This window comes from Sycon ciliatum, chromosome 5 (assembly GCF_964019385.1).
Source record: "Sycon ciliatum chromosome 5, ocSycCili1.1, whole genome shotgun sequence".
NCBI classification, from domain to species: Eukaryota; Metazoa; Porifera; class Calcarea; order Leucosolenida; family Sycettidae; genus Sycon; species Sycon ciliatum.
In genome coordinates, this window is record NC_088647.1 from 12,675,705 (window position 1) to 12,690,511 (window position 14,807).

General features: G+C 43.3%; 2 protein-coding genes across 3 annotated transcripts; both read right to left on the reverse strand.

Annotated features, from left to right (window-relative positions):
- Positions 1-934: 934 nt before the first annotated feature.
- Positions 935-7,337, reverse strand: LOC135817645 (protein ARV1-like). Of its 2 annotated transcripts, none has more exons than XM_065330869.1 (7): positions 6,975-7,337; positions 4,704-4,829; positions 3,724-3,770; positions 3,430-3,524; positions 2,910-2,976; positions 2,070-2,218; positions 935-1,783 (listed from the first exon to the last, which is right to left on the reverse strand). In XM_065330869.1, exons 1-7 carry the CDS (start codon positions 7,065-7,067, stop codon positions 1,671-1,673), a joined length of 690 nt encoding a protein of 229 aa, XP_065186941.1. In that variant the 5' UTR covers positions 7,068-7,337; the 3' UTR covers positions 935-1,670. The 2 variants fall into 2 exon arrangements, with proteins under 2 accessions (XP_065186941.1, XP_065186943.1); XM_065330871.1 differs by lacking the exon at positions 6,975-7,337 and adding an exon at positions 5,019-5,453.
- Positions 7,338-8,918: 1,581 nt separating this feature from the next.
- On the reverse strand, positions 8,919-14,768 carry LOC135817646 (PRELI domain containing protein 3B-like). The gene is made up of 6 exons (XM_065330872.1): positions 14,524-14,768; positions 14,254-14,428; positions 13,031-13,117; positions 12,419-12,489; positions 11,470-11,572; positions 8,919-9,913 (listed from the first exon to the last, which is right to left on the reverse strand). Exons 1-6 carry the CDS (start codon positions 14,553-14,555, stop codon positions 9,851-9,853), a joined length of 531 nt encoding a protein of 176 aa, XP_065186944.1. The 5' UTR covers positions 14,556-14,768; the 3' UTR covers positions 8,919-9,850.
- Between the last annotated feature and the right edge of the window lie 39 nt (positions 14,769-14,807).

The window sequence follows — 14,807 nt, forward strand, 5'->3', positions numbered from 1 at the left end:
AATGTCCGGCTTCTTCAATCTTGTTCAAGCCGCAAGGTTTACCTTCATCGGGATCTAGATATTCACTGCTTGAGCTGCATTTGTGCCTTGATCCTTGAGGGTGGCTGCATTCTAAGAATTTCTTGCAGATGCGGAAAACTCGTCTGACTGAGCACAAGTCTCACACGAGCCCTGGAATTTATTTTATAAATTTTTTTGTTCAAGTCTACCTTCTACATACATGTACATATTCACCACAGAAGCCAGGCTTATGAAGAGTTATATGAAGTTTTATCCGCCTAGGTTTTTATACAAGTATTGTATTTGCAATAAATCCTACATTTACATTTATTGTACTCATATCTTAGCTCTTGAAAAAATTAAAATCTGTCCCTTTGGAAAAACGCGGCCATGAATTCAAAAATCTGCGGCAAATTCCGCGGGGAAAAGAGGGGTTTTCTGCGGCATTTTCTGATGTAAAAGCAAAAATCTGCGGCACTTTCTGCAAGTTTTTCACCCTCCTCGTAGAGGATATGACAACTAGTCGCATGAAGGAGCACTTTTCGTACTATCCTTTGCAGTCACAAACTGAATAAGAGTGAAGAATCTTGGAGAGACATGCACTGGCAAGAGAAATGTGCTCAAACAGATCGCAAAGTAGTTTTTCTGCTGCTTTCTGAGTAGTAATTTTAGTAATTTACCCTAAAAAATTCAGATTCCGCGGGCAAAAGTGTAGTAGTAGTAGTAGTAGTAGAATTTATTATTTTGATAGGGAAGGCCCTACAGTGTGGATTCCGTGATTTCCGCGGATGATGGCAACTTCTGCGAAATTTGCCGCTGTCCAAGGGGACAGTAAAATGAAGCTTGCAGAAGGTTGACAAGGCATATGCTCCTCTCTTTTCACAAGAATCACATGCAGACGTGCACAGAAGCCACTCAAAAAAGAGCATACACGTGTACGTGTGACAAAATGCACGCAAAATAATAAGAGCAAAGACACATCTCTAATAAAGCACGGGTCGCGAGTTGGACCAGAGAGAGAGAGAGAGAGGGGGGAAGTTCAAGAAAAGAGTTGATCGATAAATAATTCAGAGCTGTTCAGTAAACATGGTAAACAGTGCTAGTGATTGTTGACGCTGAATGTGGTGTAGCATCGTGCCACCATGGGAAAGGCCACGATCGGTTGTGCGATTGCCCTTTCTAGCTCAGCCTTGATATTCTGCTGCACTCCAGGATGATCAGTGAGTGTTCCTGTGCATGTGCCAGGGTGGAAACTCTCCACATCCTGCCAGCAGCTGCAGCTCTTAACAAACTCAATGTCTTGAGTATGTAGGTTGGATATCTGCCGTTACTGACTCTGCAATCCAATGGCTACTGCCTAGAGACGTGTGTAGATTGGGGTACCACACTCCACAGTGCGCCAGTGCATAAGTTAGTGTAGAATCAGTCCTTCGGTGGATTGGAGTGTCACACAAGCCATAGCACCAGTGATCAGTGCAGAATCTGTACTTGTGTAGATTGGGGCACCACAGTCCATAGCCCCAGTATAGTGTCTCAGCGTAGAATCTGTACTTGTGTGGATTGGGGCACCACATGCAGTGCATAACACCAGCGTCTTAGCATAGAACTGCACTTGCGTAGGACTTTCACATATTATCTCTCAAAAGCGATTGCTTGTGCTGCACTGTGTTTCATGAGACAAATCCCTGAAAGGTGGCCAGCAGGTACCAGTCAATGGTGAAGCGCATCAACCATGCTACTCCAATCACACCGTATGCAGTCACCTGACCACATTGGGACAGAGCTGAAGTCAGAAAACAAGGACATGCACACACACACACACACGCACATCGGCCAAACAACACCTCTTAGTCTTCCAAGTAAAACTCAGCAACATTAGACCAAGCACACCACTATCCCCATGGAAACACATGGAGAAAATATGAGAAAGTTGCGCAAATTTCGGCACATAAAAAAATATAGGTCAGCCTGTGTGTGTCCAGTCGATCTAAGTGACTTTCAACATGCACCATTAACAAACATACGTGTATAAATACGACACAACACACAATCAGTGTCCATCTCTGTACCTTGTATTGCATGCGAGCTGGCAGCAATCCCCAGTAACTCCGCAAGGAATCTCAGCAGCTGCACAGCATCTCTTCCCCACACAGCAGCAGCTACAGCTAAGAGCTGTGCAAAGCTAGTCAACACCAGTGTTTCAACAATCCTGCCATACCTGCAGATACAGCACAATAATAAAATACAAGTACAAGTACAAATTCATACTTGCCAACCCAGCCAAAGCAAATCCCTTATACAATACAATAATGCCCATCCGGAGATGATGGCAGGTCCTGAAAGGACCCTTATAGGGGATTCACACACACGGGTAAAACCATGGGTGTGGGAAAATTGTTATGGAAACCATGGTGCTGGGGAAAGCAAGAACCTCTCGGGAAAAAATTGGCAAGGCCGTGGGCCACAGGGCGTTTGTCAAGGGAAAAATCCCATGGCTATAAGACGCGCATGCGTAGATCCCGTCTTTGGCGAGAACTCTGAACCCTAGTTGTACGAGTGCATCGCAGCCTGCATTATCAGACAGTGCCCATTGGAAAATCGTGTATGGCGAATGCAAAACATAGTACAGAATGTACTACAAAAATGCAGTACAGATCTATTTTGAAATTCTCCCGCCACAAATCCATGGGCAAACATGCGGCCAAAGGAAAACTGACCATGGGTGTGGGTGTGAAGTATAATCCTACCGGGATGTTATTTCATGTAACTGATCAGTGACGATATTCCACAGGAGAATGTCATATGAAACATTCTGGATATTAACCCTCAATTATTCCTCAAATGACTGGCACCATATACATGTAATGTCTTTTCTCCAGATTCAATTACAGAATCAAAGGTATACTTACGTTAGCTTTGACGCTGAGCTGAACATTTTCACCAGTCCCGAGGCCACCACCAAGTACGCAATGAAACCTGAATAACAGACGTGCACAAACCCAGGAAGGACACGCACGCACGTGTTACGCCGTTTCACCTTTGCTTGGTTAACTTAAGAGACAGCTTCTTCATTGTAGAAAACAAGTTAGTTTTCGGATTGCAAACCCCACCCGCATCCAAGCATTGGCTAAAAAAACTGGCAGAAAAGTTTTCTAGAACTGTTTCTGAAATTCAGAGTGTAAAACCGCTCCACTGATCAATTGAACACACTGAATGAGAACGACAGGAAGGTGAGCAAACAAGCAGAGTCATCATAACATCCGCCTGTGAACGAAAGCCCAGTATGTACTAAAGAAACAGTGGGACCATTGTCATTAGGTTTAGGCCTGTTTTGGAACTCCACTCTAAATAAAGCCAAACAACAAGAACAATGGAAGAATATGCTACACAATCAAATCGGTGGATACATGTATTTACTAAGTTACTTACCAATGACAGCAACCGCCAAGGACGCATAGAAGCGCAGCTCCAGCAGAGTAAAGTCACCCGTCTCAGTTTGGTGTCGATATCCAGATTCTTGCTTGATGTGCATAGCATACTTATAGTCAAGGTTGATACCACAGTTACTAATATGCGTGTACTTTTCTCTCTCTCTCTCTCTCACTCTCTCTCTCTCTCTCTCTCTCTCTCTCTCTCTCTCTCTCTCTCGCACACACGCACGCACACCTGGAGCTAGAAAGGGGAAGAGAGAAAGCTGCTCAATAAAATACACGACTAGGGGATATATAGGCATTGCAGAGCAACGTCATCAAGGCCAGCTTCAGGTAAACCTATGAAACAGAAACAAATAGAGACAGGAAGAAAACCCAAACACATGTATTTAAAAAATTATTATGATCACACCTAAAGCTAGAACATTACATGAAACAGACAAACAATTTTGTCACGTGTGTATACCCTGATCATTAATATTCACAAGAGCACACAAACCCAAGAACACGCAACTCCACTACATTTCTGTGCTGTGGGGTTTGGAAAAGTCGCTCGGAGTTGACATATTTATAGGATGTGATGCCTATGAACAAGGAATTGTTCACCTCGCATACGAAGGCCATCCACACGTCATGCTTGAATTAGAATGACAAACATCGACAATATTGGCCATACGGCGAGGAGACAACAATTTGATAACCGCAATCAGTAATACAAGCTGGATCGACATTTGTGTACACTGTATTCATGTATTGTAAAACTGTGGAGACAATGTGCAATAAAACGATGAAAAATGTGAAGAAATTGTGTAGAGAAAGAAAGGGATTCAAACAAGTTTTCGTACAACACTCATCAGGAATCATTGCTCTCGCTTTCATTGTTAAAATTCACACTTGTAAATTTCACTGCTGTTGTTCTTAGTGTTATTTCTCTAACTTAGATTTTCTATAATAGTTCAATTTTGTTTTCAGTGTCCTTTAGTACAACGAAGATTCCTGATGAGTGTTGTACGAAAACTTGTTTGAATCCCTTTCTTTCTCTACACAATTTCTTCACATTTTTCATCGTTTTATTGCACATTGTCTCCACAGTTTTACAATACATGAATACAGTGTACACAAATGTCGATCCAGCTTGTATTACTGATTGCGGTTATCAAATATTGGCCATGGCCTACATTAATACTTCAACAGAGCCAATCCCATCCCAAAGGGATACATGTTGAGTGTAAGCTATCGGCAATCAAGCATGTTTCAGAAGAAAAAACTTACCGATCGTTGGATGCTGGCGTTGAACAGCAGATGACGATAAGCTGGCATCTTGAGCAGGAGGATATCTTGAAAGAGTAGAACTGCGTCTCGATCAATGTATTTATCGGCTGGAAGGCCACATAGTTCCTGCATAAGTAAAAGAAAGAAAGAAAAAAGGAAACATACACGTTGGTGAATGTGCTAGCAAAACATTGCAAAACGCGAGAGTTTTTTCACTGCCAGTGTGCCCTAGGCCAGTGTGCCCTAGAGCAAATCCAGGTGGAGTTGCACACTATTGGAGTGTTATGGACTGTTCGTGGAATGCTGGAATTCTACCTTGTCAGGCACTTCAAGCATTCTTGTAGTGCAACGGAAGCTTTGTCCAACAAGCAGCTTCAACTCAATCCGTCCAAGCAGGCTGTCAGAGTAATACAGGATGTGGCTACACACCGGAACAGCTCTCACTACGTGTTGCGCCACCTCGACCTTATACACTGTACTAGAGTGGCTTTAGACTAGTGTGGTCTACGATGTCAAACTGACTCCAAAGAAGGACGATCGCGAATTCCTCTTGAAGGAAAGTCAATGGAAGGTGGCAGAGGAGTCAGCCCTGTTCCTTTGAAACGCATATTCTCATCAGCTGGATTGCTGGTAAATAAGATGAGGTGCAGGCTCAGTCCAGCTCATGTCAATGAACTTATTTTCCTGAGCATAAACAAGATACTTTGTGGTGCCATCAGCAAACACGCTGTTCAACGTCGCGGCACTTGGCCATCATCAGGTACAAAAAATGAATGAGGATATCAAGCTATCAAGGAGCAGCTTATACCTGGTATATGGAGAATGTTCCACCAAAAATCTGTCGATTCTCACGCCAAAAGCACAGCGTCAATCAGGGTTCAATATTCGAAGAGCGGGCAGCTAAGGTGCCAACAGCACCAGTGAACAGTGAATTAGTATTGCATTTTCATCCATTGTGTTTCTTTCACCAGTGAGCTGCAAGTCACTACACAATGCAATACGCTGCGAAGAAAGCCATTAGCAAAGGTGTGGGTGATGACAATGCACGTGAAAAAGAGAATTGCCACCTTAATCCGGCGAAGGGTACTGTCAGCTTTCTCCTATCACCTCTATTTCAAACATCCTACACTGCACATCATGAATAGATAGTGAGCCAATGGTTTACGAGTTGTCCGTTGTTGTCAACAACTAATATAACCAAGATATTGGTGAGTCAAAAGTGCAGCAGTTAGCACATTATAACGACAAGTGGTACGGACATTCAACGACCTTGTTACATCATGGTACCAAGTGCAGTGCATTATTCTTACTGTTCACTGTTCTTTTTCAATACTAGACATGGGTTAGCATTTTACAGCACCCTATTAAACTTCACGGTCGGCCTGTACCTTTTTCTGTGTGTTTTCAAGACACGATTAGCATTTTGGTTTCTGATACGATTGGCTCGTGATGTCACCCCAGTTGGGAGTCATACCGTTTCGTTCTCCTGGTAAACAGAGCCTTTTATCGTTGAAACGATACCAAACCGACGGCATTTCAGGTCCTGGGTACGAGTACCGTTGAATTTAGCGTGAACGGTAAAATGCTAACCATGTCTATCGTGTAAATCATCTTGGCAATATGATGGCATCCTTTTTCCTCTTTATAGCCAAAAAAGAAAATACCATAGCTCAGTGGTTAGAGCATCGCTGGCTACAAGCGAAGGTCCCTGGTTCGAGTCCTGGTGGTGACAGTCAATTTTTTCTTCAGACTTTTCCCGTTTGTCTCTTTTCCTCAAACCAGTTAATATTTTATGACTTGGGGCTCCTAGTTTGTACGTGAAGTGTGTGGGTTACAGTGAGGGCTGCGTCCTACCCGCCTGTGTGGATTCATAGGACGTGTGAGTTACGAAGTCTGAAGAAAATGTTGAACGGCCTCTGCTGGGATGACGACTACACCATAGCTCAGTGGTTAGAGCATCGCTGGCTACAAGCGAAGGTCCCTGGTTCGGGTCCTGGTGGTGACAGTCAATTTTTTCTTCAGACTTTTCCCGTTTGTCTCTTTCCCTCAAACCAGTTAATAAGAAAATAATATCTTTTTATTAAAAAGAGAAAAAAAGGGGAGACACTGGTTTCCTCTTTTTCCTCTAAATTTTCCTTGGCTCACCATCTGAGTTCATCTTTTTTTCCGCCAGAATTTCTTCCACTCCATCAAACATATGAACATGATTGTACCTAATTATTCTATACTGAAGTACATGATTGTATTGCTCGATAACAACTCGCCACTTACACATCTCGTCAAGGTTATGACGCCACCAGCAAATTCCCTGTAGAGATTCACAGCGCCAATTGCAGCGCCGCATTCCGTGCACACTCGTGCCATTCTCCGCGCAGCAGTTGCATAAACATTGGTTTTGAAGCAGTTTTATTGTGTTCCTCGTGATACAGAAATGTAGACTGATTGCAGAGCTCTAATGACACTTTGTGGAATCTAGTGAAGTTGCGACAAGACGAGTGAGAAGCTCCATCTTTCTTTCCAGTCCTACTAGCACAGTAATAGAGACAACCTCATTGGGGCTGAGTTGGAATACAAATAATTACAATACAGTACATCATGTAGCAGTTGACTTCACAAGGCAAAATACATGTTGGCATTTTACGATTTTGAATGTCTTTTCAGTTTTTGAATTCATGATCTGAAACACATGCCCATGACGTCATCTGGCGAGGCGTTCGTTTGGGCGCATCTTCACGATGGCTACGTTCATCCCATTCCGGATGAGCTTTGAAACGAACGTTACTTGACACAAAGTTTTTACATGTACCCGGTATTACCTGATTACAATCAGTAGAATGTGAGAACAACAATGGACAAAGCTTAAAGATAAGAACTCAACGCATTCAAATGATTGTTTCCAAGTAGAATCTACTACATTGTAGTCTAGTACGAGGTGAATAGCAATTTCTGGACATGAAAATTAAATAGAGGCCCACTGGCTGTGTGTTTTACATTTTTCATATCTTTTTGTATCTATTGTATGGCCTAATCCTTCATCTTTCCAAATATGTGACAATTGCTCATGCTGTGATCCCAGAGACTTTATAGCAGGATGTTTTCGACAGGCCAATTTTTTGGCCTAAATTTCAGTGTATGGAATTCTGGACATGAAAGTAAAATAGCGTTAATAGGCATCCTATACTGCACCATTTTTGTTATTTTTTCTATTGGTGGACTGCAGTTGGCCTCTTCACACTTCCAGCCAACAGGTCCAAGACTATACAGCGTCTGAAGTGAAGTGCACATGGGGAAGCCAACGATTCGTCCATTACTTCTTATTTTACTCAAAATTCAAAATTCTCATGCGACATAGTACCACAAAACTCGTTGAAATGCCTCCCAAGAAAAGGCTATCAACAAGGCACCGACATGAGGAGAAACTACAACAGCCCAGCTGTCAACTACAACAAGAAAAAACTTCATCAACCTGACTGACTTGACTCTACACGCGACGAAAAATTATTTTACTCGAAATGTCCAGAAATGTACAATGTCCAGAAATAGAAATTCACCTCGTACTGCACACTACAGTCCATTTCAAAACTATAGACGCGTACCTAGGCAAAAACCGTTATGCCAGCATCTATACCACATAAAATCTGTGATCACTTTGTGCATAATTTTTTCCAAATTGGGCGTCTGTTATCCAATCCTTTAGAAACTATATGAGAGTAATTGTGGAGCGATCCTGAGCAATATTCCGAAAACTATTCTCAAAAGTTTCCAGCCAAATTTGAAATATTTCAAAAACCCTACGCGTCTATAGTTTTGAAATGCACTGTAGTACTGCACAATGTCATGCTGTACCGCGCCGGGAAATAAATAACACTGAGCAATACGTACTTTTGTAATGTTACTACAGTGGTCAGAATATCCATGTCAGGCAGTAGTATAGGACATGTAGCCCATTTGTACAATTCCCTGATCGCTGCACTGCCCGCCTACATGGCCATGCACCCATTCTATGATCGAAGCACAAAGCCCTAAAATACATTCTCTTCCCTTGAAAAACAGATTGTGCCCAGAATGCTGGACTATCATTGGATATTGACCAGTGCTAACTTCATCCTGCCCCGACAGAAAATGACCCGGCACAACCAATTACTTGCAAGCAAATCGGGGAACCCAGACATGACCAGATGGTATAAACTGGTACACGCACAACAGCAGAGTACGTAACAGAGATCAGTATAAATGCCAACACCACAGGAGTATGTATATAGCACAGGCTCTGATGAAGTGTAGCACACACAAAGGACCAAAATAAATACAAGTAGTCATAATTATGGTGGAAGGTAGCTAACAGGGCAAGCTACTAGCAAGCAGAAAGTAAAGAGTAGGGCTTAGGGATGGAAAGTAGAAAGAAGCAGGCCACAGAGTGGAAATTGATTGAAAAAAATGAAGAAGAGGAAAATGCTTCAAGAACCTACAATGTCAAAAACATAGTTGTATTGAGCGGATTAATTTAAAAAATCTTCTTACAAGGTTGATCGACAAAGCTTTGACTGGAACTGGTATGGTACATTGTACAGTCCAGTCACAAACAATCTCCGGCCCTTTCTATCAATGCTAAATCCAGACGAAATAGTCAAAAACAGCTGAATGGTCTACTTTTTGAAGAATTAGACGAAAAACATATTTGGAAGAGCATTTCATGCTCCACAGCAAACCAAGTTTAGAAAAAGGTTTAAAACTATTAACCCATTTATGGTCAAGAGCAAGAGTATCATCATTTTCTGAACGGACCGTAGTGTACAGTTTAGTAGTGTGCGCACGAAAATCGGAAGACATGCTAAGGCCAGCTATGCATGCCATGTATTTGCAGAATAAAGCCATGTGATGGGTGATAGCACAGTCACAACACACAAGAGGATACAGCATTGTACCTACTACTATTATCAGCTATGAGAAGATGTCGGTTTTATGCAGGTCAGCTCAACTGAACCAGGGGAAAGTATGGGACTACGGAGGTAAGAAACGTTTTCATATTCAAAAACTTCATTTGTAGCTAAGTAAAAACCTACAACCATGAGCTCCTAGTGGATATTCCTGAACGAGTAAGCTCTATCATGTTTTATGCTCACATTGTGATTTTAGTCAAATCCACATTATACCGTGGACTGTTGTTCCTTCTGTATTTTTTCGCATACATTGACAATAGCATTGCGCCCCTGTACAAGCAAACAGCAAAACAGATACAACACATCAGTGGAAAACTGTTTCAAATACGTGTCAAATTGCAAAGCCTACGCATTCATGATGACAGCAACTAGACACAGAGGGTTGTAGGCTGACTAGTTTGTTTGCTTCCTTTACTAGCATTTGAATTAGCACGAAGTACAGGCAAATCTACCTTCTATTATTATTATACGCATTCCCGCGGCAGCGTCAACCAAGCAGTTATGCTTGATCCACACGTTCGCTTATGCTGGACATTGAAACAAAGCAGATGTAGACAGCTCCTAGAGAATGGGGCTCTACAAAACCAATGATCGAAGTTAGTCCTTCAGTAACATGGAGCGTCATAAAATTGGTCTCATTGGAAAAATGTCATAAACGGCCTGCGCTTCGGCTTTCTTCCGCCCATTCCCAGTATCCTAGCCAGTCGTCATGTCCAATAAATACAGAACTCTCCCGCTCCAAAGTGGAGGAGCAGGAGAGAGAGAGAGAACGCAACTTCCCTCAACAAAAAATCTACCTTCTCACCAGAGGAAACCCCCGGTTCCTGCTAAGAAAGTATAAACTATAAAGCTTTGCGAGAGTAAGAAATAGTAAAGAATCATATTACACAAGAGAGAGATTGGAAGCTTTGGTACAACTCTTGAGTTTCACGTATTACTACGATCATCAGGCAACATATTACATGATAACTCCGAGCTCATTTCTAGTTCATGGCATACCCTACACCCAGGTGACTGTCAACTCTGTCGCTTAACCCTTTGGAAATGCACTGATCACACGACGTCGGGAGATAGCTGCAATTGCAAGTATATTCGTTCCAATTTCCATCATAACGCTGGTTCTACTTCACCGATTTTGACGATCTTGGGCTCGTTGGAAAGCTCTTGGAACGAGGATAACAGCTCGCCCAAACTCATTCAGGAGAGCGATTGCCGTCTGCTACTGAATGCCAGGAACGCCAGCTGAATACCAAATCCAAACCGGGAATAGTCCTTATCTCGCCATTTCACTCGTGCTAGCTCAAAATCAATCAAATTTTTTCTAACAGACTCACAAAAGCCGTGACAAAAAGCGCTGGGAGTGATGTCACACGCTGCGTGGGCAGGAAGAGGGAAAATCCCACTTTTGAACGAAATTTGCACTTCGCTGACGCATGAAAAATCGAGCGAACGTTCGAGCACTTGCCGCTCTGTTATACTAGCTTGTATCGACCCCGGAGTTTTTCGAGCCGACAGCTTAGATTCTCTGCTACCTCGTAGGTATTTCGATTGTTGAAATCGGTTGAGATTTGACTTAGTTGTGACTCGTTGAGTGCACTTGCACACATGACATTGGCATCGTTCGAATTCGAACGATCACCTCCAAAGGGCTAAAGTGTGCCATGCTACCGTGAGTTGAACATGTAATTTAGTCCACAGTGCGTTTCAAAGAATGACCTATTGTTCTAAAAACCAAACGTTAGGCCCCGCACCTGGTACGGTACCCATACCACATAAAATCTGAAGTCAGTGTGTGATATTGTGCACTGCTACCATTGAGAACTTACGTTTTGAGCCGACTCGCTGAAAACATCAATCATTCGTCCCTCAACGAAGCCTGAAATCAAGCAGGGTGCGACCGTCACTGATGCTTCCTGAATTAGTAATGTTCTGAAACACAGCCATGAAGAAAGAACAGGAGGACACAACCATCACTTACTATTAACATGTCTATAGTATCTCCTTCTTCTGTGCCTTTTCAAGCCCAGTACTTACAAACTGATGCGTTCTACCAAAGCCATCGATATGCATACGGAAACTAGTATAGGTATGCCGCCCTAAATGGCAGTAAATGCTACTATGACCAATAGGCCATGCCAGTGGATGCAGCTGCTGCTGTTGTATACAACGAGGTGGCCAATATGATGGCAGCAGAGCAGGCAACTCCTGGAAAGCGAGCCAGGATGCGCCAGTGTTTCATGTACAGTCAACTTCGCTTATAACGACACTCGGCGGGGCATCAAAAAAAGTGTCCTTATTCGCGAAGTGTCGTTATAGTTATACCCAAAGTCTCATTATATGTATTACAGTTGGATGGAACTTTGCTCTGGGTATGGACATTCTGTCGTTAATCGTGAATTGTCGTTATATCCGCAGTCGTTATTAGCGAAGTTGACTGTAGCGCTCTCAGCAGCTGCTAGCACGCATTTGTCATGGTTTGGACGGCAGCGTACCAATCAAGTCTCTGCAAGTCCCTGCTAGTCTCTGCTAGCCGCAACCCGCAAGCTTGTGTTGTACGTGCCCCTTACAAGTAGGGCACAGTATACATAAGCCTTGCTTGATAGGTTAACATGTTTTGATGATGACAGCATGCTACAGGGCGGACTCTGCCAGCCGGTTTATGGCTGTAGCCAGGAGCACTGCTGCGCGTCCTCCGCCTTGTAACATGGTGTCATCGTCAAAAATAGGGCATAGTAGGGCATTGCACATGCAGCACAACATTGTAATATTGCTTACTTTGATGGTTCAACAGGATCACGGCGATACTGCAATACTTCAAACACATTAATCAGACCTTCCAGGGAAATCTATACAGAGGCAGGAATTACACAACACACGATGGAGAAATAAGTAATGGACATTGTGTGAGGAATGTAAGTGGACACAGTTCTGTATGGATTGTAGACAAATACCATACTTTTGTGCGAGGAATGTAAATAATGGACTGGTCAGAACACTAGGTCACTGGAAGTAGTGAAAATTAATCGTTTCTGCAAATACTTGGTGCTGGCATGGAATAGAGTGGGGCCAAGTATCACACGTGCGTCCCACCACCATTGCAGCTGTGCAGTGAACCTGTACTCATTTCACCTTCAAGCGGCAGGTGTAGTGAGCTCCATGCAAAAACAGTGAACCGGTGTAAGGCCATGTGTGATCCTACAAGTAGTACATTTAGATGCATACACCTGATGTCTTACTTGAAGTAGCTACGTAGTTGCACTCAGCCATTCGGGTTTTTTCCCTTGCCATAAATCTAGGTGGGGCGCTCTCACGAGACAGGATGCCCTTAGCAATACCAATAACGAAACTACATGTATTTTCTTTGAATTGTAAACTGAAAATACTCACATTCCGGGACCGTAACGTCAAGGTCTTCTCAACAGGATCAGCTACTGATCTCTCAATCACAAACATTGACCCTTCCAAACCAAGCATCTGCAGAAATCAACAACAGCACATGATTCTGTCAACAGTGTGTTAACACACATTACAAAACAAACTTCATAACATACTCACACAGACAGCACCTGCGTACTCAGCTACTCATGCAGCACTTGGTCTCTTTTCAGCTTAGCTCACTGTATTCCATTGCGCTACAGTTATACTTCTAGACTGCCGGCCAACAAAGACGACATGGGGATAGCAATGTGCTGACAGCAGCAGGGCAGTCATGATGTCTCACTGCACTACAGATGGTACAGCATTCAAATCTGTGGGCATCTGCTTCAAGCACAACTATGACCCATGATGCCAGATGGTCCCGGTGAACCCCTAAACCATGCATAACAACCTGTTCAGTTGTTAAGTTTTGTGCACTGCAGTACTAGTAGTCTAGTACTGCAGTGTAGTACAGTCAGACCTCGCTTAACACAAACAAAGTGTAGTACAGTCAGACCTCGCTTAACACAAAAAAATATCCGGATAGGCGAGGGAACCGGATAATCGAACACCGGTTATGTTGGATGCATCACGTATGCTGTAAAGGCAGCTATTTTCTTCCGGATGGCGAGGGATCAGGATAAAAGAGGACCGGATAAACGAGGTCTGACTGTACTCCATAATAATATGATACGAAGAGAATGCCATGGTATACCCATCCCCAAGAGCATGCAACTCTGCAAGGGGTTTGCCGATGGCAGCATGTCACATCATACTCATGGTGTACTGGTCTCGTTCAAACCGTTCTACTGTCCATTGCACTTTAGCAAGGAATAGAGAAGGGAAATTAGCAGTCCCTGGCAGAAAGTGGACAGAATCTCTGGCGGATCCAGACTACCCACGGGCATACGTTGTGTAAAACGTACTTGCAGCAGATGTGGACCACATGATGTGAAGCTTTGCTGCTGGTGCTTTCATATGCACAGCTGCACACTACTGGGAATGGGGGCCGGGAGAGGTTTATAGGTGAATACACGTCATGAGTTCGGATTTTGCCCTCCAGCTATATTCCATACATGATGTAGATGTACAACTGTCTTGAGGTGTCTCCCAAATATTTATAGGATTTGCCCTGCAGTCATATGATGACAATGGTGTAATCGAAATCCAGCCATACCATTGATCACACTGACCTTGACAAACGGTACGGCTGACCACATTGAAAAGCATGATGCAATCAGCCTCACACTGTGCAGTCGCCCTTCCTTATCGACATAGCGTTTGAGAACATCCACAGCAGTTACTTTCGGAGAGTGTTCGTTTGGGTACTTGCGATAGGCAGCAAGGGATACTTCGTCCCAACTATAGCTGCAGATGACATCACGCGTACAGACGCATACATACACCCATCGTACGCATTATCTAAAGCCATAAGTAGATATCTACCAAGCAAATGTACTAACTCGAACACATGCTGAGTTTTGAAAATCTTCATTGTGCATTACTCTTCACTGGGATAATTTTGATCTCTACCACTCCACTCCAATACGACAAACGCCCTAACACATTCTCTTTACGACTCGCAGGTAGGTCGCATCACGTCCCACCAGTAGTAACTTAGTTATGATGCAGTTCTGGTTGTGGACAGCTCGACAGCGGGCAAGGTTGAATGAATTCCTCGCGATCGCCTCAACAAACAAAAACCCAATACAAAACAAAAGATATTTTCACTTTCGCAGTTTCGGCG

What these genes read in the sequence shown, in the direction of transcription:
- LOC135817645 (XM_065330869.1), bottom strand. Translation starts at nt 7,067, where the DNA reads ATGGCACGAGTGTGCACGGAATGCGGCGCTGCAATTGGCGCTGTGAAT. An exon ending in TCATAACCTTGACGAGATGT is followed by an intron (nt 4,830 to 6,974) that starts GTAAGTGGCGAG and finishes TTACTTATGCAG; the next exon opens with GAACTATGTGGCCTTCCAGC. An exon ending in CAGCTCGCATGCAATACAAG is followed by an intron (nt 1,784 to 2,069) that starts GTACAGAGATGG and finishes TTCTGACTTCAG; the next exon opens with CTCTGTCCCAATGTGGTCAG.
- LOC135817646 (XM_065330872.1), bottom strand. Translation starts at nt 14,555, where the DNA reads ATGAAGATTTTCAAAACTCAGCATGTGTTCGA. An exon ending in AAAACTCAGCATGTGTTCGA is followed by an intron (nt 14,429 to 14,523) that starts GTTAGTACATTT and finishes TGTCATCTGCAG; the next exon opens with CTATAGTTGGGACGAAGTAT. An exon ending in TGACGTTACGGTCCCGGAAT is followed by an intron (nt 12,490 to 13,030) that starts GTGAGTATTTTC and finishes GCCTCTGTATAG; the next exon opens with ATTTCCCTGGAAGGTCTGAT.